At 36.2% G+C, this 20,053-nt stretch overlaps 1 protein-coding gene across 2 annotated transcripts in view; it reads left to right on the top strand.

Annotated features, from left to right (window-relative positions):
* NSD2 (nuclear receptor binding SET domain protein 2) overlaps window positions 1-20,053 on the top strand; it is a 98,129-nt gene that overhangs the window by 52,241 nt on the left and 25,835 nt on the right. For both annotated transcript variants that reach the window (XM_042872207.1, XM_042872206.1), the window contains exons 3-8: window positions 2,508-2,673; window positions 8,740-8,906; window positions 9,257-9,751; window positions 14,746-14,890; window positions 15,901-15,978; window positions 17,409-17,527. In XM_042872207.1, the coding sequence (XP_042728141.1) occupies window positions 2,508-2,673; window positions 8,740-8,906; window positions 9,257-9,751; window positions 14,746-14,890; window positions 15,901-15,978; window positions 17,409-17,527 (1,170 nt within the window). The remainder of the gene's footprint in view (window positions 1-2,507; window positions 2,674-8,739; window positions 8,907-9,256; window positions 9,752-14,745; window positions 14,891-15,900; window positions 15,979-17,408; window positions 17,528-20,053) is intronic.

Here is a 20,053-nt window from a genome sequence, read left to right as displayed (position 1 = left end):
TGTGTGACTGCCCGCTAGCGTCTATCATTTCTTGATGATTTTTAAGTGACTTTAATTAAGTTTCTAATCTTAAGATTTCTAATGCTATGCTGGCAGTGTGCAGAAATACTTTACAGAGGAAATATTAAGGAGACTGTTAGTGTCAGAGAGCTGCTTCTTTTAGAAGTATGTGCCAGGCATTTCACTTCACCATTTATAGTTGAGGTACCTATGAAATGGATCAGAGTAACTGCAAGAATGAGGAAATCAAATGAAATCAGGATGAGTGGGAAAGGAAGATGGATAAGAATGAGCTCACAACAGTGCAGTCTAGATTTTTAAATAACCTCATAAAAGACCTCCTCAAAAAAATGATGCTTGTAGAATTCTGTGCTGCATTTTGCCATCCTTTGAAGTATGTACATTTTATCAATAAAAGAAAGCATAAATACAGAAAGTATTGCATAGATCAGCCTTGCAGTTTTTATCAGAGGGCTGTTGTTTTCCCAGTTTTTTTAATCATGATCCATCAAAGAAGTTAAAATTCATGACTCGCCTGTAGATGTGTTGAAATGCAATATTCACCCCTGTAGTGCCATCCCTTTTAGATTACGCAGCATTAAGAAGCGCTGCTTGAGCCTTTTCATTATTCCAGCCAGATCCCTCTCAGATTGTAGTTGTAAATCTTTTCAGCTTAGTTGCACTTTCTGAAAAATACTGGGGCTTGTAAATTAAAAATGAGATTAAGAATCTGGAATAACTTTCACATTTTCAAATAGTTAGATTTTTCTGAACATATTTTCATCCCATCTATTTTGTTTAAATGTTGAAGTACGTTTTTGTATCTCAAGATTAACGTTTTTCTGGATCTTTTCTTAGCATATGTGTTTCTTGATTTGTAGCTTTTAAGCTTAACTTTTTGTGTCATATTTAAGTGCTAGAAGGAGCATTTGGTTTTTCACATCTGCTTAGAATCTTTGAGGTCTTTTGAGAATGCTGGACTTGAGGCAAGCTCAGCAGCGGGGGTTTTCTGACAGTCTTGCAGATTCCTTAGAGAGCCAAAAACCTTGAAACATGGGAACACAGCTCTTGCTGCAGGCACATGAACCAAGTCTAAATTCATCAGAAAAGCTGAATCACTGGATGAGTAACTGCTCCTAACAATCAGATGACATAGTATCATGTGTGTTTACCAGGAGAAGCTTTAAAAGCTTTGAGGAAAGGAGTTTCTCAGTGCAGTGAGCTTTAAGTTTGTTTTCTAGCAGGATCTACTTCTGTGTTTGAGAACTAAAAATCCTCGATGCTGTTGCAGTGTGTCAAAGATTTGTTGTTTGGTTTTGGAAAATAACGTTAGTCTTAATGGTGTTCTCTGGGTTTAAAAGTCTATTTACAAGATAACCTTGTCAGTTTTGATTCAACATGATGTTTCAAATACTATACATTTCCACATTGTAGATTTTCAGGTTCTTAACAGTATTTCCTCTTTCCTCTTGCCACTTGTATTAATTAAAACAGAATTTTGTTTCAACTCAAACATTAAATCCACTGAAAGCCTGAAGCTCTGTTCTGCCTTCTGTTTGTTGAGCTGGTAGTAGAGAAGATGACTAATATAATACATTACACATAAATACAGGATAACAGAGAAGCAAATAAGTAATTATTTTTACAGATACCTGCAATGAGAAATGTTCTTTCTCACATCCAGTGTTAAAGTTTACCTAGATAAGGGCATTTGTTATTTACATCAAATAGAACAAATGAAGATAAAAAGAATGTCAGTAACTTCATAGAATGTGACATAATTTTATTTTCTAAATAAATGTCTTCATTGGTGAATTTTGTTATAAATAATAAAAAATATGTTCCCGTCAGTGGGAAACATAAAACGCCCTTGTACTATTTAAATCTATCCGCTGAAATGAAAAGAGATTTGTGACAGTTTTCCAGCGACTGACCTACCTTTAGAGCATGAACCGGACTCTCACAAACTTCTGCTACTAACACTGGAACGGAAAAAGAAGACATTGCTAAAGGGTGTGAGGATGTAGGGTTTGTGTCATGCTTTCCTTACAATGTAGAAAGAGAGCTAAAAAATGTAAAATTTGGGTTCTTTTTTTTCTTGACTGGTTATACGTGCTGTTTCTGTATAGACATCTAGGCATTTCAAGCTATTCTAGATTCTAATCCAGAACAGAGTTTTTGCTTATTTAGCACTTAACTTGATTGATAATGTTCAATAAAAACTGAGATTGACTCTTCTGCATCTTCAGTTGGTGCTCAGTGAATGTGTTTGACATTAAAGCAAGCCTTCCTGATGGTCTCTCAGCAGTTTCTCAGAACAATAAAGGCAGGTCACAGCTTACATGCTAATATTTCAAACTAAAAAGAAGATTTTTCATTTTACTTGAATGTTTAAACAGAATACAAACATTACTTTGTTGTTTATTTTTGTGTGATGTTTAGTAATTCTAGAGTGTATCTAAGGGAGAAATTGTGATAATATTTTTCCCTTTTTTTTCTTCTTTAAGGCTCCTGCTAAGAGAGATTCAACACAGAGTACCATCAGAGATGACAAAGTCCATCTGTTGAAGTACAATATAGGAGATCTAGTGTGGTCAAAAGTATCGGGTTTTCCTTGGTGGCCATGTATGGTTTCTGCTGATCCTATTCTTCATTCCTACACTAAACTAAAAGGTATGTCCCTGATGCTACAGACATCTGGATTTCTTTCAGAATGTGAACATTATTTTGGGAAAGTTCTGTTCATTTTGTCTGTTCGTTTGTATCAGTAACTGAACCAGTTCATCACTGTCAAGAGGAATGTTAAAATCATGCAAGCACTATTTTTGAGCGTATAGCAGTCTTAAGTTTTTCTACTATATTGGTGTTTTGGTTTTTGTGTTTTTTTAACTTAAATACTATCCAAAAGAGATCAAAGTTTTGATCTGTGAAACTGTTTGAAATCCTATTAAAAAGTTACCTGATGATACATGCTTTCCATTGTTTTTGTGGAGATGTTCTGAGCAGTGATATAGGCTGAATATTTTATTGAAAACTCATGGGGGTTAAATAATCCCAAATGATTATGCTTTACTAAAAGCAGCCTCTAATTCATCTTAATTTTCTTTGATTCCTGAAATCAGTAGTTATCTGCATGCAACATAAGTTGATTCTAAACGCAGGCACTACTGATTGAAATTCTTATGTAAGAATCTCTACCCATTTATTCATCATCTCATTTGTAGCTTCTTACTCAGTTCTTATTCCTTAAACAGTAGAGGCTTATCTGTGCTGGTTGTAGAATGATGAAGTAATAAAGCTTAGAAAGAATCCCTTGTAGTTGTATGGTCTCTAAGGTGGACCAGGGTACACAGTGCCTACTCCAGCACAGTGTTTGATGCCTTCAAAGATGGAGACTGTACAACCTTTTATATTAGTACCACGTTAATCCAGAGTCTGCCTCATTCTTCTGCATATACTTCCTCCTAAGTTGTTGAAGACAGCAGTAAGATCTCTCCAAATGTCAGTGGGTTTGATGTGGTTCATTTTCTTTTGTTTGGTTGTTGGGTTTTTTTTGAGACTTAAGAAGTGAAAGCTCTCTGAACGTCTTACTCTACATCACGTACTCTAGCTTCTTGTTGGCTCCTGTCTTCATTGTTCTGGGGAACCCAAAACTTGGTAGAGTATTTCAGAGGTCTCACGAGGGCTAAATAGAAGGCAATAAGCATATCTGACAGGCTTTATTCTTGCTAATGCAAGTTCCTGCCCCTCTTCACTACAAGGTTGCACTGTTGTTTCAAGTTTAATTTCATGTCTGCAAGGACCCTGCACCTTTTTTTGAAGTCTAGTTGGACAGCATCTCTCTGGTTACTACTGTATCACGTTATCCCATCTCAGATGCAGGACTTTGTATATGACTTAGATGAATTTAGTGAGGTTCCTATCAGCCTGTTTCTGCAGTGTTATAAGTTCTTCTGCACAGCAGTGTTGTTTTGACTAGAATCACCCCCAGTTTGCTAAAGGTGTGCTCTGCTCTTCTCCAGATTATTATTAAGATGTCAATCAGTGTCTGCCTTAGTATAGATGGACTCAGCTAGTAAAGGCCACAGGTTGGACCCTGTATCTCTCTTCACAACACTATAAAGGCTTGGTGGCTAAGCCAGTTTTTTCTCTCTCTTTCATAATCATCTCTTATGTAGTGTTTTAAGAACACTATGGAAACCATTTTAGCTGTCAAGTTAAACAACACTGCCCTTCCTTTATCCCTTATAGGAAATAAACAGATTAGGCATGATTTGTCCTTGGTGAATCTTTGTTGGCTGCTCCCAGCCACCTTCTTTTCCTTCAAGCGCTCGGACATCTCTTCAAACAGGATTTGCTCTATTATCTTGTAGGCATTAAATTATTTGGCTGAGCTGGTAGCTCCCCAGATTGTTATTTTTCTTGAAGATAGGTGTGATGTTTGCAATGTTTGTCTTTTTCCAGTTGTCAGGGATATCCGTAGTTGGCCTTTCAAAAATTACAGAGATTAACTTTCAACTACATTGGCCAACACATTCAGCTCCTTCTAAAGCATCCCATCTGGTTCCATAATGTAATATATGTCCAATTTGCATAAGTGCTTCCTCAGTATTCTTGGGGTGGTGCTTCATTCTTACAGTCCTGGTCATTAGACTGGGGAATCTGAAGACTTGGGGTAGGTATTACCAAATTAAAAAGAAGGGGAAAAAAAAAAAAAAAAAAGGGAAAAAAGACATAAAGCATTTCAGCCTATTCAGTGTCCTCTGCTACTTAAAACTGTGAACATTCCTCAGGCTTTCATTTGCTACTGTTGCATTTACAGAAAGTGTTTTTGCATTGCGTCTCTCACTAGTTTTAGCTCCATCTGAACACTGTAAAGAATTTCTGCTATGTTTATTTCAAATTTTACTGAAAGTTTGGAAAACCTGCTAATGGAAATCCAAAGAAGTTGGAAATTATGGGGAAAAGCAAGTTAATAGGAATATCAAACCAAAGTAGGAGCACATAACCTTGCTTTTTTTATTTATGCTCCTAAATACTTTGATATATTTTATTAGGTCAAGAAAAGGTATCAGTTTCCTTTGCGAGGAACAGAGTAAGACATTCACTTGTTACTACGAAGCCTTTAAGTATGTATTTCCAGGGTTGGTTTTTTTTTTGTATGTATGTGAAAGAGCGGGGAAGAGAGGGTTCTTTTTAGTTGGGGAGGAAAAGGACTTCTCCTTCATCATTCAGTTGTTATCAGGGATTGCATTGAGAACTTGGAAAACAAACTACACATGTAAAATTTGTATTAGAGTTACAAATTTCTAATGTGGATAGAATGTAAACATGTAGGATTGGAAATGAGAGTGATCTTGATGCTCTGTGGGTGTGGTCTGAAAAATCCTGCTCAGTAGGAGTAAGTAGATTTTTACAGTGGTAGAAGACCAAGCTGGAAAATGAATGCAAAGCTGTGTTACTGCAGGCAAAATCTGAGTGTCATAATAGCCCCATATAGTTGTGTCAGCCGTAGGACCAAATTATACTGTCATAAATAATGCTGGTCATAAAATACATGAAATAGATACTTTGCTTTTTCAGTAGCTGCATCATGTTCATTTCATCCAGTTTGAGCCATCTTATTTCAAGAGATGTGGACTAAATGGAGAAGGTACTGAGGGAACATAAACAACAGTGTAGTGTGAGAACAAACGGAAGGAAACGGAATTGTTTTAAGCTGATGAGGAAAACCCATTAACTGCCCTTAAATAACATGCAAAGGAGAAAAAGCATAAGTGCTTCTTGCTCTGGAAAGAGGCGAGCTTAGTAACAGGAAATATTTAGACTACATGTGAAGATCAACTTGGAAGTATAAAAGGCAGTGAAGCATTGGAATGAATTGCTAAGAGAGACTGCATGATCTTATCTGTAATAGGCTTTTAAATCAAAAGAGAGCTGCAGGTAGACTCCATGTTATTAGTAATCTAAGTGGCTTCTTGGGATCCCTTCAAGCATTCATGCGATTGCTATGTGGCTATTATAGATTCTTGGGACAAATTTTTCCTGTAGCAGTCGTTCAGAGTTTTGATCATGTAACCTCTGTGATTTTAGTCTTTTGACTCTTTGATCTATTATGACATAGAAGAGCTGGATTTTGAGAGAAACAAAGCTCGTTTCTGTTCCTGGCTGAATAATTCCGCTCATTGAAAGGAGCAAGATTGTTGCCTCATTATCAAGAATCTCTATATTAGCTTTTTAAAAGAAACTATAAAAACAGATGTAGCAAATGAAGTGTCATATTTCTGAGTCCAACTTGTGGAGTGTTAACAGAAAGAGGAGCCCATATATTTTCAGTGATTAAATTCAACCTCTTTGAAGAAATATACTGGGGAGGGAGGCTTTTCTGGTATTTACTCTGGAGTTGCTTTGGGGCTTTCCTTTTCTTCCAGAAAGCTTGACTAGCTCCTGGGCAGCCTTCATAATTAATTAATGCACACTAATGATATTCAAAACATCAGTATGTATTCCCAATCTTGTCTAATCTTCCACTAGTGTTTACTGTAGAGACACCATCAAAAGTCTTCTGTTCCAAGCAGCAGAGTTCTTTTATGTGGGAGTTGTAGAAATCCCCAGTTAGGTCTTTGTATTTGTCATTTCTAGGATTAGGATCAACAGTATGTATAGTCTGAATTTCTTGCTGTTTATACTTGATTTCATCATTCCAGCTGCTTTGGCTTGAGAAGTTTGTAACTTTCAGCTTGCAGGATGCACGCTTGCATATAAGAAAGCCCATACTGATTCAGAGTAGAGCTCCTGTCTCTGCCTGGACAAGAACAGATGCTAAGGTACAGTAGAAGAAGAAGAATAGTGGTAAGCCCCACAAAGTACTCTCCTAACCCTTTAGTACCTGGTGGTTCCAGGATTCTTTGAGCCAGAAATGGTGACTTTATTTGTAGTAATCCTTAGTAATGTCCCTTATTTTATCCAGGAGCATTGTTATGGATTCTGTCCACAGGAGACATCTGCAGATTCAAAAACAGCTTCAGTTATTGTATCAGCAGACACTATTACTTACACTAATTAATTAGGCAGGTACAGATACTCTGTATTACATTGCAAAAGGTAGATTGTTCTTGGTACTGGGCTGCTGGATAATCAAAGGCCGATCTTAAGGAGTGGTTGTAAATGTAGCATGGACCATCTCACTATCAGCAGCTTAGGCATCCTGGTTAAATACAAAAAATATCCTGTATTTCATCAGAGATAATTTATTGGAGCTCAGTATCTCTAGTTAATAATTTTCTTGATGAGGGCAAGCTTTACTGAATTTACTGGAATGTGTATTAGGATATTGGATTGCATGTATGATGCAGACAGACCAAAACCTTTCCTGTGCTGTTCCTCTAAAGCCTTGTACCTGATCTCAACTGAGTCATCATCATTCTTGCAGATCTCATGTACATAGTATATATATGGTTGTAATGGTTAATAGAACGTCCGCTCATGCCATTAATTAGGTTGATTTCATATTATTACTGTTCCAGATGCCACATCTTGAGGCAAGATCAAATGCCTTGAAAAGTAACTGCTGTCTGAGTAATTACAAAAAGAGTGGTTTTAGGTTTACAAAAAAAAGACAGTAATAATACAGTGTATCAGGTAATCAAGTAGAAGCATTTGCTGACTAAAGCAGAAGGCATCCTTTGAAAAACAACAAAATTGAGACCTAGTTTAAAGACATCTGTTGCCAATGACTGTGACTCTTATTTATTCTTACTCTACAGAAGCCCTTCCCCGATTTCTTCTTTCTCACAGACTACATCTTACACATACTAATATGGTGGCACCTTGAAAAACCATAGAATACAAAATGACCAAAGTGGGCAACTGATCCTTTCTAGCAGGATTGACAAGCACAGAAGTGTAGCTTAGTGCTATTGAAACTTTTCTTTGAAGGATACCCTAAAACTAAATACTTGGCAGACAACAAATCCGCATGTGAAAACATATGAAGGAGATGCTAGAAGATATTTTAAGTCTGATTCCCTTACCTCTACCATTTGCCATTCAGAAATTCATTTTTAAGTGGGAATTCCTCCATGAATTTTGAAAGTGTTCTGTTCCCCTTTCTTGTTAGAATACCTGATATCTTTAGAAAGGAAGGATTATAAGCCTGTTTCTTAGAGAAGGAGACAGTATTCCTCTTTATGATTTAGAAGAATATTTCTTGTCTAAATTTCAGAATTGTTCTCTCATCTTCCCACTCTCCCATCCACCACACAAATCCTTTACCATTCTTGCTCTGATTCCTTATAAGCTTGGTTAGGATGAAGTTTTTATTGCAATTGTTCAAATCAGCTATGTGTGTGTTTCTATTCAAGAATGCTAAAAAGATGAAGTTTAGGCAGATTGGAGATCAGGCTGAGTGCGCAGACTATTCAAGCTTTGAAAACTTGGATTTTTAATTCATTTTCATATGTAGCATTTTCAGAAGAATGCAGGCTTACATATAAATTAATACACATGGAACACACTGACAGATGATTGTAAGTTAATTTAGCAAAGCATATTCTTGTTTAGGCTAAACTGGTGGGCTTTTATGTCAAACTTCATTACTTAGAGACTTTAAGACCAGCAAGTGGGTGCTTCGAAGGTCAACTGTTTGTACTGTGCTTTGGTCATTGTAATAAATGTAGCAGCTTGCAAAAATTAGATAACTTCAGTTGGATCTTAAATACATTTGTTTTTATTTTTCAGGACAGAAAAAGAGTTTTCGTCAGTATCATGTTCAGTTTTTTGGAGATGCTCCAGAACGAGCCTGGATATTTGAGAAGAGCCTTGTGCCTTTCAAAGGAAAAGATCAGTTTGAACAATTATGCCAGGAAAGTGCAAAACAAGCCCTCACTAAAGCAGAGAAAATAAAGGTAAGAGGCTACCAAAAAAGGCAAGATATTCAGACTTATTATTTTACTGTTATAGGTATGTATAGATGTAAATAGATATTCTGGTAAGCTTTGAAGCTGGCACGTAATCTTATATTTTATGTATAGATGAGAAGCAGAGGTGGCACATTACTGTTACTTATTAAAAGTCATTTCTGTTCTGCTTTGTCAATGATTAATGCTTGGTATTATTTCTGTCAAGCATAATTCCATTTGAATAACTGAATTGTAAATATACATTACACTTAGTCTCTTGGAATTGTTTTTTCTTGATGGTGGTATCTTGGAATGAAAAACAAGCACATTTCTCACAGTATTTTCTTATTTTGCAGATGTTAAAACCTGTTTCAGGGAAGCTGCGACCACAGTGGGAGATGGGTGTTAAGCAAGCAAGTGAAGCAGTAGGCATGACAGTGGAAGAACGGAAGGCCAAATACACCTTCATCTACATTAGGGACAGACCTCATCTTAATCCTCAAGTGGCAAAGGAAGTTGGCATTGCTGTGGAGCTTTTAGAGGAGGAGGTAGATGAGTCATCCTACTCAAATGAAGAAACCACTGAAAGTCTGAAATCAGTGAAGGAGTCTGGCATTCCTAACAAGAGGAGGAGAAGGACATCAAAATTGTCTGCCACTGATGATGCGCAAGATAGCAGTCAGTTGGAGACTAAGAATACTACTCCTCAAAAGTCATCTGAACAGGCTGAATCCAAAAGAGGGATAGGCTCCCCTCTCAGTAGAAAGAAAACTCCAGCCTCTACTCCACGAAGCAGAAAGGGCGATGCAGTATCTCAGTTTTTGGTCTTTTGTCAGAAGCACAGAGATGAGGTTAGTCTCTTTTAGCTGTTACTATGGATGATTGCCTCTGCTCATTTCTGTACTTAAAGGAAGTTCTTCACTTTAGTTGGTAACTAGCTGTTACTTTAGAATCTGTAGTATTCTGAGTTTGTCTGAGTATGCCTGCATCAAATCTTGGTCCAAACAGTAACAGAGAAAGGAAAGAATGTATATAAATAATATGAACAAAATAGTGATAATGCTGTTCCCTTCAAGCATATCACATTAGTATCTTCCTGTATAATTTAGAAGTCCTTTTTATTAGTCTTAATTTTCTTAATATATGTAAAGTGTAGATATGCTATACGTGTGCTCAGCAAATATGAGCAAGGTGATGCTGCTTATGGTCATCTACTTGTAGTTAGCTTGTGCATTCATTTTGATAACGTGGCTCAAATTATACAGTGTGCTCCCGTGTCTTAACTCCTCAAAAACTCAATTTCCCTACCTAGAGTCCTTTGCTGAGCTTCAGAAAAAGCTTCAACAGTTACCAAAGTGTATGAAAATCACTGTCAGTGTGCAGTATCTTGGGACAGAAACTAGGCCTTCTTGAGAGGACTACACTCCAGGGCAAGGTAGATTAAATAACTATCATAATATCAACACTTCATAGGAAGACTGTTAGAGGTATAAAAGCAGTATCATTGTTCTGACTCACTATTTTAAAATCATGAACGTCATTTTTCTTCCTTACAACCTTCTGCTGCATTTGCAGCACAATTCCATGCACTGATGGAACCATGAGTTGTGATGTTTTATATTAATTGTGCTTTTCTATAATACCCACAAAGGCAGAAAGTTGCAGATGACTTGGTTAGGGACTTCAACTGTTAAACGTTTGATTTCAATTGAAGATATTTGTGTTAGAAAATATTAACAAATCAGAACATCATAAAGAAAAACTGAAAGCCAGATTATACTGTATGGTGATAAATTAGTTGTAGTTCATTTTAAGGATCTTTTTAGATCATTACAACTCATGATACTGACAAGAATGAAAATGAATACAGTGTGCATATAGCTTCTAGTGGGTTTGGTTTACTTGAGAAAAACACTGGCAGATCAATTTGCTAGTTCTGGAAACAAGAGTGTTTTGTAGCTAGACAATTAAACATAGATTTTGATATATTCATTTTGAAAAGCTGTATGTGTGAAACATGTGTCTCATGTTTGAGAGAGTTCTATTTCCACTTCTGTAAGTAACCTTGCATCTTATGTAATGACAGGAGAGTATTTCCTTGGCCTGTAAGGTATGCAACAAGAAGCTTTATGCAACACTGAGGCATATAAAATTACTGCTCTGGAATAAATGAGGTTATTATGATTGGTTTTACCTACACATATCTTACCACAGAAGAGACACACTGTGTCTCTGATGTTATACTTTTATTTTCTGCACCAATTAACATGTGTCATTCCTTTCTGATTATACTATAGCTCTCAAATGAATAGGTGGAAAACACAAAGGATATTGCACTATTTAACATTGAGGAATTGCTTTGTCTTCCGTGCCACTTTGAGACACTGAGAAACTTCCATAAACTTGAAAATTCACACTGGTTATAATGGTTAATATTCTACAGAGTTTAAATTAGACTTTCAAAATATTACATATATGGAGAGGGCATCTTGTCTTTTCTGCCTAGAATTCATTTTAATAAAAATCAGTCGTGAAAACCCAAATCCATGTAATTATGCAGTTCATTCTAGTTGATACTGAAGCACTTCTGTGCATAGAACACAACGAGGTTACAAAAGTGATGGATAACAAATAGCAGCAGCTACCAGTCCCTCTATCAAATGAAGATCATTAGGGTCTAATTTTTCCTTACTCTTGATATGAAGGTGACTGGCATTTTAGATACCTGCTACCTAATTTTGGTTAACACTTTAAGCTTGTTAACTTGCTTCTAAAAAGGCAGTTTTGTGTCTTCAGTGGACCGTGGAGACTATATCCAAATAATGTTTTCCCTTCTGTTTGGCTTATCTGTTTCAACTTGCATAGCTTGCTGTCCATATAAGATTTTTTAGTTGGTTGGTTGGTTTTTTTTTCCCATTGTAGATGCTGTTATTTTTTATAACATTAGCTTAAAAACCAGACCACTTTCTAAGCTACTTGTGTTAACGCCATCTGAAAGAGTAGAGTATGGTTCCTTAAGTATTTGCAGATAGATACTTAGGAAAAAGGAAAACTGGATTTAGAAGAGGTTCTCCCAGACTTGGGAGGGAGACAGCAGTCAATGGAAAGGGAGGACTGAAAACTACTCATCTGGGGCTTCTAATAATCTCAGGGTATCTTAAAAGTATATACATTCCTACTGTACCTTGTTTGGAGTCTTGTATTAGAATTCTTATATCAGCTTCATTATTATTAATTACTACTTTCTGTATTGATTTTCTGAGAATGGGACAGGAATAGTTGAAGTTTTCAGAAATTAGTAGTGGCTGCTTGAGGACTGAGGGTAATGAAGGATGCAGAGCTGTTGGAGTGGATCCAGAAGAAGGCCACGAAGATTATCAAAGGGCTGAAACACCTCTCCTGTGTAGAAAAGTTGAGGGAGTTGGGCTTGCTTAGCTTGGAGAAGGCACTGGGGAGGCCTGATAGCAGTATTCCAGTACCTAAAAGGAGCTTACAAACATGAGGGGGACAAACATTTTACACGATCTCATAGTGATAGGACAAAGAGAAATGGATTTAAACTGAAAGAGGGGAAATTTAGGTTAGATGTTAGGAACAATTTTTTTACTCAGGGAGTGGTGGGTGCCCCATCCTGGAGGTGCTCAAGGCCAGGTTGGATGGGGCCCTGGGCAGCCTGATCTAGTGGTTGGCAACCAGCCCACAGCAGGGGCTTGGATCTTGATGGTCTTTAAGGTTCCCTTCAGCCTGAGCCATTCTACAATTCTATGAACTGCCTGAGAATGTTTTTAGTGATTTAGCAGGAATGCTTCCATAAGGGAAGGAGGCATTTAAACTTGGAACGCTTTCATAGTTTCAGTGATACACTTAAGTATTTTGTGCAAACCAAAGAAGTTTATACTGTTGGCTTTCTTGTGCACTCTCCCTGTGTGAAATACAACCATCATAATTGTTAGAAGGCATCTTGACTTGAGATAAAGGTATTTTCAGTGAGAGACAAAGCCATATTGTTTATGTTAATGACTTGATTTGGACCTTGAGTCTTTTTAGAAGTAAATTAAGAACTGATTTCATTGGTAAATGAAGGACTAATTTCATTTGTAGGGTGTACAATTTAAGTTTTCTGCAAGTATAAGAAATTGTTGAATATCAAGACGAGAGTGGAGGTAATTTGCTTTACTTGGATGGGCTAGTACATGCCTGATCTAAGCACTACGTTTCATGCACCTATAGTGGTATTAATACGTAGATCCAGGACTTCTCATAATTTTGTCCGTATTTAGAAAAATATCTTGAAGAAGCACATGACTTTCACATATACTGTATCAACTACATATGAGAGGAATGTTATAGCATGAAGATGTTGGTGTCCGACTTTGTGTGTCCCCTAATTATTAAGAAGCGTGGGGTTTTTTCTGCCTGTCATTTCACTGCTTTCCTATTTGATTGACAGTTATTTTTATTTGTATATTATTGAAGCTGTAGGCACCACTAAGGTCGTTTATGCAAACAAAGGTAGATATTCCTTAGAAAGTTAAATAATTCTATGCCTTAGTTGGGCACAATAAACTATATACGGTCAGCAGCCAGTTGTCAAAACTGATACTACCTAGTTTGCTTTAGGAAGTGAGATGTGTGGAAGAGGTATCTTGTAGATCTGTCTGTGTTGTCTCCTCTCAGTAACTTTTTGGACACTTCTCAGTTTTAATCAGACTTTGAATAGAGGCCCCCGAAGGTCAATGTCCTATTAGCAAGTAAATTATATGAGGTAAAAGGAAGAAGAATCTTAGTACTTAACCAGGGGAAAAATGACGTGTGTTTTCTTACTAGACTCTAATTAATCTCAATGGAAGGAAGGCATTACAACAATTCCAACCCCTGGAGAAGCTTTAGTCACACTTGTACCTTGCTTGACACCAGAATTTTTAACGAAAAAATACTCCGTTCTAAGAAGTTAAGGTTAAAACACTTGGCTTTATTGGCCTACTTTTTATTTTGCTCTGTGATTTTGGGGTATTGGTTGCATCACAACAGTAGTAAGTGGTGGGACTGCTGATTAGAATTGGAAAATGCTGGTTAGTGACAGTGACCAAGGGCTGTGTTTCAAGGTATTGTTTCATTCTGGCAGAATGCAGAATCTTAGAGTTTTCTGATTTCTTTATCAAATCTGTCTTTCCTTAAGAGAAAGTATGGAAATACTGAAGAAGTTTCTGGCTTTTTTGTTTCTAGGAAGTCAGTTAATTTCAATGATGATGGCTGTGGTGTATTGTGTTTATATTAAGAGAAGATGCACAGCTTTTTGAATTCCTAGCATTTGTATAAATGGTATAAAATGAAAAAATAATACAGGAAAGTGTTACCTCAGATGCTAGTTTGAGTAGATCCCTCTGCTAAGATAGGAGATTCCCTATGAATAGCGAGTTCTGCTATAAATTGGTGGATGTCTTTATAGGCAAGCGCATATTCCAATATCATATGCCTGTTTTCTGTGGGATAGATTTTAACTTCATTCAGTAATAATAGAACCTTTTTGAAGCACCATGCCACAGGGTTTATATGTACTCAATTTTCTGTATGTTAAAAGGCAAATGGTTCCAAGGTGGTTCTTAATGACTCTGAATCTGCTAAAAGATTCTCTTTTTAGAGAGAGAAATTGTAATTTAAAAAAAAACAATAATAATAATGGGTACAAAATGCTCAAACGTAGTTCCATCTGTAGCAGAAACATTAGAAGACTTGTTTGTATCCGGTTTTCTGAGGCTGTGGAAGAACAAATTCCGTTCTTTTCGCTGGTCTTCTTTTTTTTTTTTTTTTTTTTTTTAATAAAACCCTATTTCTGCATGTATAGGTGGTTGCTGAACATCCCGATGCATCAAGTGAGGAGATTGAAGAGTTGCTTGAATCGCAGTGGAACATGCTTAGTGAAAAACAGAAAGCTCGCTATAACACAAAGTTTGCCATAGTGACCTCTCCCAAATCTGAAGAAGACTCTGGTAAACGTAAAACTGTGCTAGTGTACTCTAACTAAATTTGATAAACATAGTGGTGTTAAACTAAGCACATATTTGAGACCTGTAGGGAAAACAGCTTTCACTGTTTTCCAAGTTTTAATTCTTGGTGTTTGTGCCAATAGCAAAGGAATGGCAATGGTTACAATAAAAGCAACCCATGAAGTCTACATTTCTTGCTCGTTGTTCTGAAAAGTTGTTATATGTAAACCTCCTACTGTTTAGAGATTGCTGATTTCTCATTCTTCTTTTGCCCATAAGCAGCTGCCATTACACTCACTGCCTGTTATAGGTGGATGCTGGAAAGGGAAAATGAAGTGTTAATACTAGTAAAATTAGAGTTGCCTTTTTTAAAATAGAGTAGATAGTAAATGGCTTCAGAAGAGTGATCAGTGCTACACCTCTTCTTCATATAAATACCTGTAGTGTATTACCTCATCATCATCAACTCAGGAAGAAGTAGTCTGACCTTTATTCGGTATCCTTCATTCACTTGGCATTTTATTGTACTATGCAAAATTTTTAGGACATTGTACAAGATTTCAAATACGTTTTTTTTTTTCCTTTTTCTTGTCGCTGTTGTCTAGCATTTGCATTTAATGATCAGTCTCAATTATTTTGCAAAGTATTTGAGGGTCGTTGAGTCATGTATTTGAGAAAGGAGGAAGGTAGTTTGGCATTTACGTGGATTTTAGCAATTTTTTAGTAGTTATCACGTTTCAAATTTAAATAGTTTCTCAGCACTGTAAGAAGACAATGTGGAAGTATAAGAAACGAACAGGTGCTGCTTTGGGCAATGACAAGAATGAGAGTGAGTGTTTGAAAGTTTGTGAGACTTGGAAAAACTTGTATAAAAATGGCAGTCAGTTTTGTTAACTGTGTGTGTGTGAAGTAACATAATTTTGTGGAAAATTGAAAAGTTTTTAACTTTAAAATATAAGTGTCAAATATTTGGATATCAGTTTAAAAAAAAAACACATTCTGTATCTCTCAAGGTTCATCATTGAAGAATATTGGAGAGGCCAAACGTAAAGTGTTTCAAGACTCACCTAAAAGGAGATCAAGATCCAGAAGTAATTGAAATTTGTGTTGTGTGAAATAGTTCATTATAAGTAGCTATTGAGTGTATTTTTTTATGTAATCGCCCACATATCATAATCTCTTTATTTTATCTCAGATGTTGTCTTCCTTGACGATAGAGTTTTAATGGATCCCAAATTAAATATCTAAATGCTGTAGTGCTGAATTTTGTTCAACTTCCTCAGTGTCATATTGCAAGAAATGTAATTGAAATTGTACCTGTACCAGGTGTTTCTAGTACATATATTGTGTACATTTATAGTTATCTAAGATGAAAACATGTCATTTGAATTGTTTCCCTACCCAAATCCTCTTATCTTAAACTTGGAAGAATACTGTGGGATTTGTTTTACTGGCTTTTTGTAAGTAGCAGGTTCTCCTGGAGCCACATCAGTCTGCTTTATGAAATCAGAGTCCTAGTTTTTTTAGATAGGAACATTAATTTGAAAATTATTCATATTTTCAAGTTACTATATTTTTAATATTTACAACTATTTGTTCCCACTGGAATGGAATACTTGCAGCTGTAGGGCAATTTTCAGTTTACATATTTGTGCCCCTGGAGCTTGCAGTCTTTGAAATAATAATACTCTGTAGCTTCATAAACTAGAGAGTACTGGAGAGTGTAATGATGTTGTCATTTCATCCTGATGAACCAGTATACTTCTTAAACCTTCATCTATCTTTTTGTGATAGAGCAAGTGTAAACAATTGCTGAACCTAGGGAAAGAATATGTAGGTTAGTTGGTGACCTTTTGTTATTTAGCTAGCTGCTTTTGAACTTTCAGTGAATGATCACATAGATGTGTCAATAAGTCTGTTTTGGATTAAAATGACCAAAGTGAATCTGTTCTTAAGAATTTTGGTTCACAAACGAACGGGGTCTTATGGTCTCCTGTAAAACGTAAGTAAGCTTGTTGGAAAGAATCTGGAATTGCTATGCCAAAAAGAGAGAATTAATCTGTACAATTGGTGATAGCTTGTTTTTTCCAGAAGCCCCTTAAGCTGATATCCAGTGCCTTCACCAGTATCAACTGGAGAACTCCTCGTGGAGATGTAAAACTTAGATTCCGTGATATGGCACTATTACAAAGTGGCAGAAGAGTTAAAACCACGTGCAGTCTGACAATATGAAACAAATGTTGGATAGTGATATTCAGATCTTATACTAGTGCTTATGTAGGCAGACTTATCTTTCTAAAATGACTATTGAGCAGTTGATTTGGAGTGTTTAGAGCTTACCTTCAGCAACAGGAACCAGACCGCAGGCTTTAAGAGGTCATCAAACTGTGTTAATGTTTAACCATGTTTAGAAACAATGACTGAAAGAAAAGTAACTTAAATAACTAGATCAGTTCAAAATAATTTGAAAGTGGGTTTTAGATTATTTTTCATGTAAGTTTCCCCCATCCCCCATCCCAAGGTAACTTACATGGAAATAAAAGAAACCAAAAAAAGAGGACAAAGGAACCTACAGAAGATTTTGAAGTTCAGGAGGCACCTAGGAAAAGACTCAGGATGGATAAACAGAATAATCGGAAGGTAATTATGTTGTTGGTTTGTTTGGGTGGATTTATAGCAGCACCAATCACATTGCTGTAGTTAAGTTTGTCAGCATTTCCATTTCCAGGACTAAAAAAGTAATGTCTTTGAATCAAATTAAACTATTGTAAATATTCAAAGAAATGTGAGCTTATTGCCATGGGTTTTCTTCTTTGGTTTCAAGCAAAGAGATGTGAAGTTGCTTTTCCTACTTAGACTTTGGTGAAAATGCATGCTGAGAAAATCTGTTTCCCAAAGGAATATGCAGAGGCATGACATGTCAGTATAGCCTTATAGTATTTTTCCTTTCCCCGTGAATCAGATTTCAGGCGTGTATACAAGAACATGTACAAAAATCTCTAATGTCTTATGATACTTCTTTTAGACAAAAGTTGGGGAAGAGAGGAATGCAAGTTCAGCAGAACAGGAAAACTAATTTTCAAAAAGTGGATTGAATCCTACAGTACATTTTAGTGACATCTTGTCTAATTGCTTAAGATAGGAAACTGTGTTAAATACAGCATTTTTATCGTGCAGATCACAAGCTTCTTTTTAGTTTAACTTGCTTGTGAGAATGAGAATTTTCCTTACGTAAGTCACTAAAATTATGTATGTGTCAGCCCAAATCCTGTAGATGCTCAACTATAGGTTTATTTAGTTGTGATTTTAGACCTGTGAACTTCTTAGGTTGTACTTCTGTGAAGAGTTTAGCTCATAGATGTTTTCACATGTGTTACTAGAATACCATACTGTGGTGTGGGTATTGCAGACCATGCCTGAGGACTTCAGTGTCATGTTGGTTAAATGAAGCAAGCTAATATATGGAAAGGTGATAGATTTATTTTTAAATGAACTCTGGAGGTCACATTTAGAGATGTCAGTCTGATAGGCTTGTTACTTCTGTAGCTTGTCTTGATACTGCAGATATCCAGACAACCGGTTAAAGGTCACTGAAAACAGTAAGTCGAATTTCAGATACCAGACTTAAAACTTAATAGTAAGGAACAGAGAGAGTTCTTAGAGAAGTTTTGGGGAGAGACAAAAGTGTTTTTTGTGCTTTCTGCTCTGAGAGGCCAGTGATTGAATATCCATTTTATATTCTAGGAGAAATTTTTTAGAAACTTCAAATATATGTCTAATTGATTTGAATTACTATAATGCACTAGATACAGGGAAATAATTAAATTTATTTATTGAAATTAACCCTTGTTACCAAGCCCCTGTTTTGAATGAAATAAAAGTTCCTTCTTTACTGCCTGACCAGTTTTTGTTGCAGTTGGCCTTAACGATCACAAGTAGAATAAAGGGTGGTTACAGTATAGCTCACGAAGAGGAGATTCTGCTATCTTTGATACCATGATGCAGATGTGACTATTGAATAAATAAATAACTGAGATAAGTTATTCTAATAAGATACACACCACTGATAATACTGACTTCGGTAACGTGCTTCATACATAAAGTGGTGTCCTTTGTTTAATTTATCAGAAGTAGATTTACGGCGTCTGGTGTGTATAAATACTGTGTGATTTGGAAACTCTAAATGCACAAGGCAGTACTTTTTGTCTTCTGCCCACAGAAGGATCAGTTATTGTAGAATGGCTTTTTTCTGCTTTTTTTTTTTTACTGGATAATCTTTTACTCATCTTCCTGCTTCCACCAGCCCAGGATCGTAGCTGTGTGTGCTGCTGCTTAGTAGAAAATGTAGTGAATGACAGCAACAGTGTCTACACAATGATTCAAAAAACCAAACACTAGCTGTACACTTCCTTCTACTATTCCCAGATTGTGTGTAGACTTATGTTACAATCTTTTGGGATACGTGAAGGCTTACTGATTTTTCAAGAGCACTTGCTGTGCATTACCCTTTTCTTTTTGTCCTAAACTCTTACTTACAGAATCTGAATGTTGTTTCACAAGAGACTAAATTATAGTAAGTATGTGAAAGTCTTGAAGTCTTTTCATTCATCGATGCTTTCAAGATGTATGTAAAATGCACGTTAACGGAGGGGTTTCTGTAGAGGCTGCTTTAAATTGTGTGAATTATCCTGTACATTTTTATTCATTGAACACAGCAGCATCAGTGGTAGGGTGCCTCGGTCTATTTAGACATCAGTAGAAGTGTAGTGCAGCACATTTGTAGTACAGTCTCACCTTCTCAGTACCTTCTCACCTTCTCACCTGGACATCTTTCATAAAACAGTCAGATAAAGAATATGAAAAAGTACATAATATTTGTGCTGTGGACTTTTTTCTTATTGCTCATTTGAGCATTTTATAGGGTTGAGCATTCTTTTTATGCTCTTACAATTTGAATAAGTTTGTGAGATACAAAGAAAATAACACTGTCTAATTTTGACACAGCTTTGACAACAATTTCCCCAGTTTAGGGGATAAATTCTGATGATAAATTCTCAGTCTGGAGCAACTTTATTCATTGCATATGCTTCCTTGATAATAGTGTTTATATTTTGGAAATGCTGGAACAATCTTAACCATAGTAATTTTTAAAATGGCACTGCTGCA

Source organism: Lagopus leucura, unplaced genomic scaffold (genome assembly GCF_019238085.1).
Source record: "Lagopus leucura isolate 7727_CA_CO unplaced genomic scaffold, USGS_WTPT01 Super-Scaffold_100004, whole genome shotgun sequence".
In the NCBI taxonomy this organism is placed as follows: domain Eukaryota; kingdom Metazoa; phylum Chordata; class Aves; order Galliformes; family Phasianidae; genus Lagopus; species Lagopus leucura.
The sequence above is the reverse complement of the archived record's forward strand: the minus strand, read 5'-3'. Positions and strand labels throughout refer to the sequence as shown.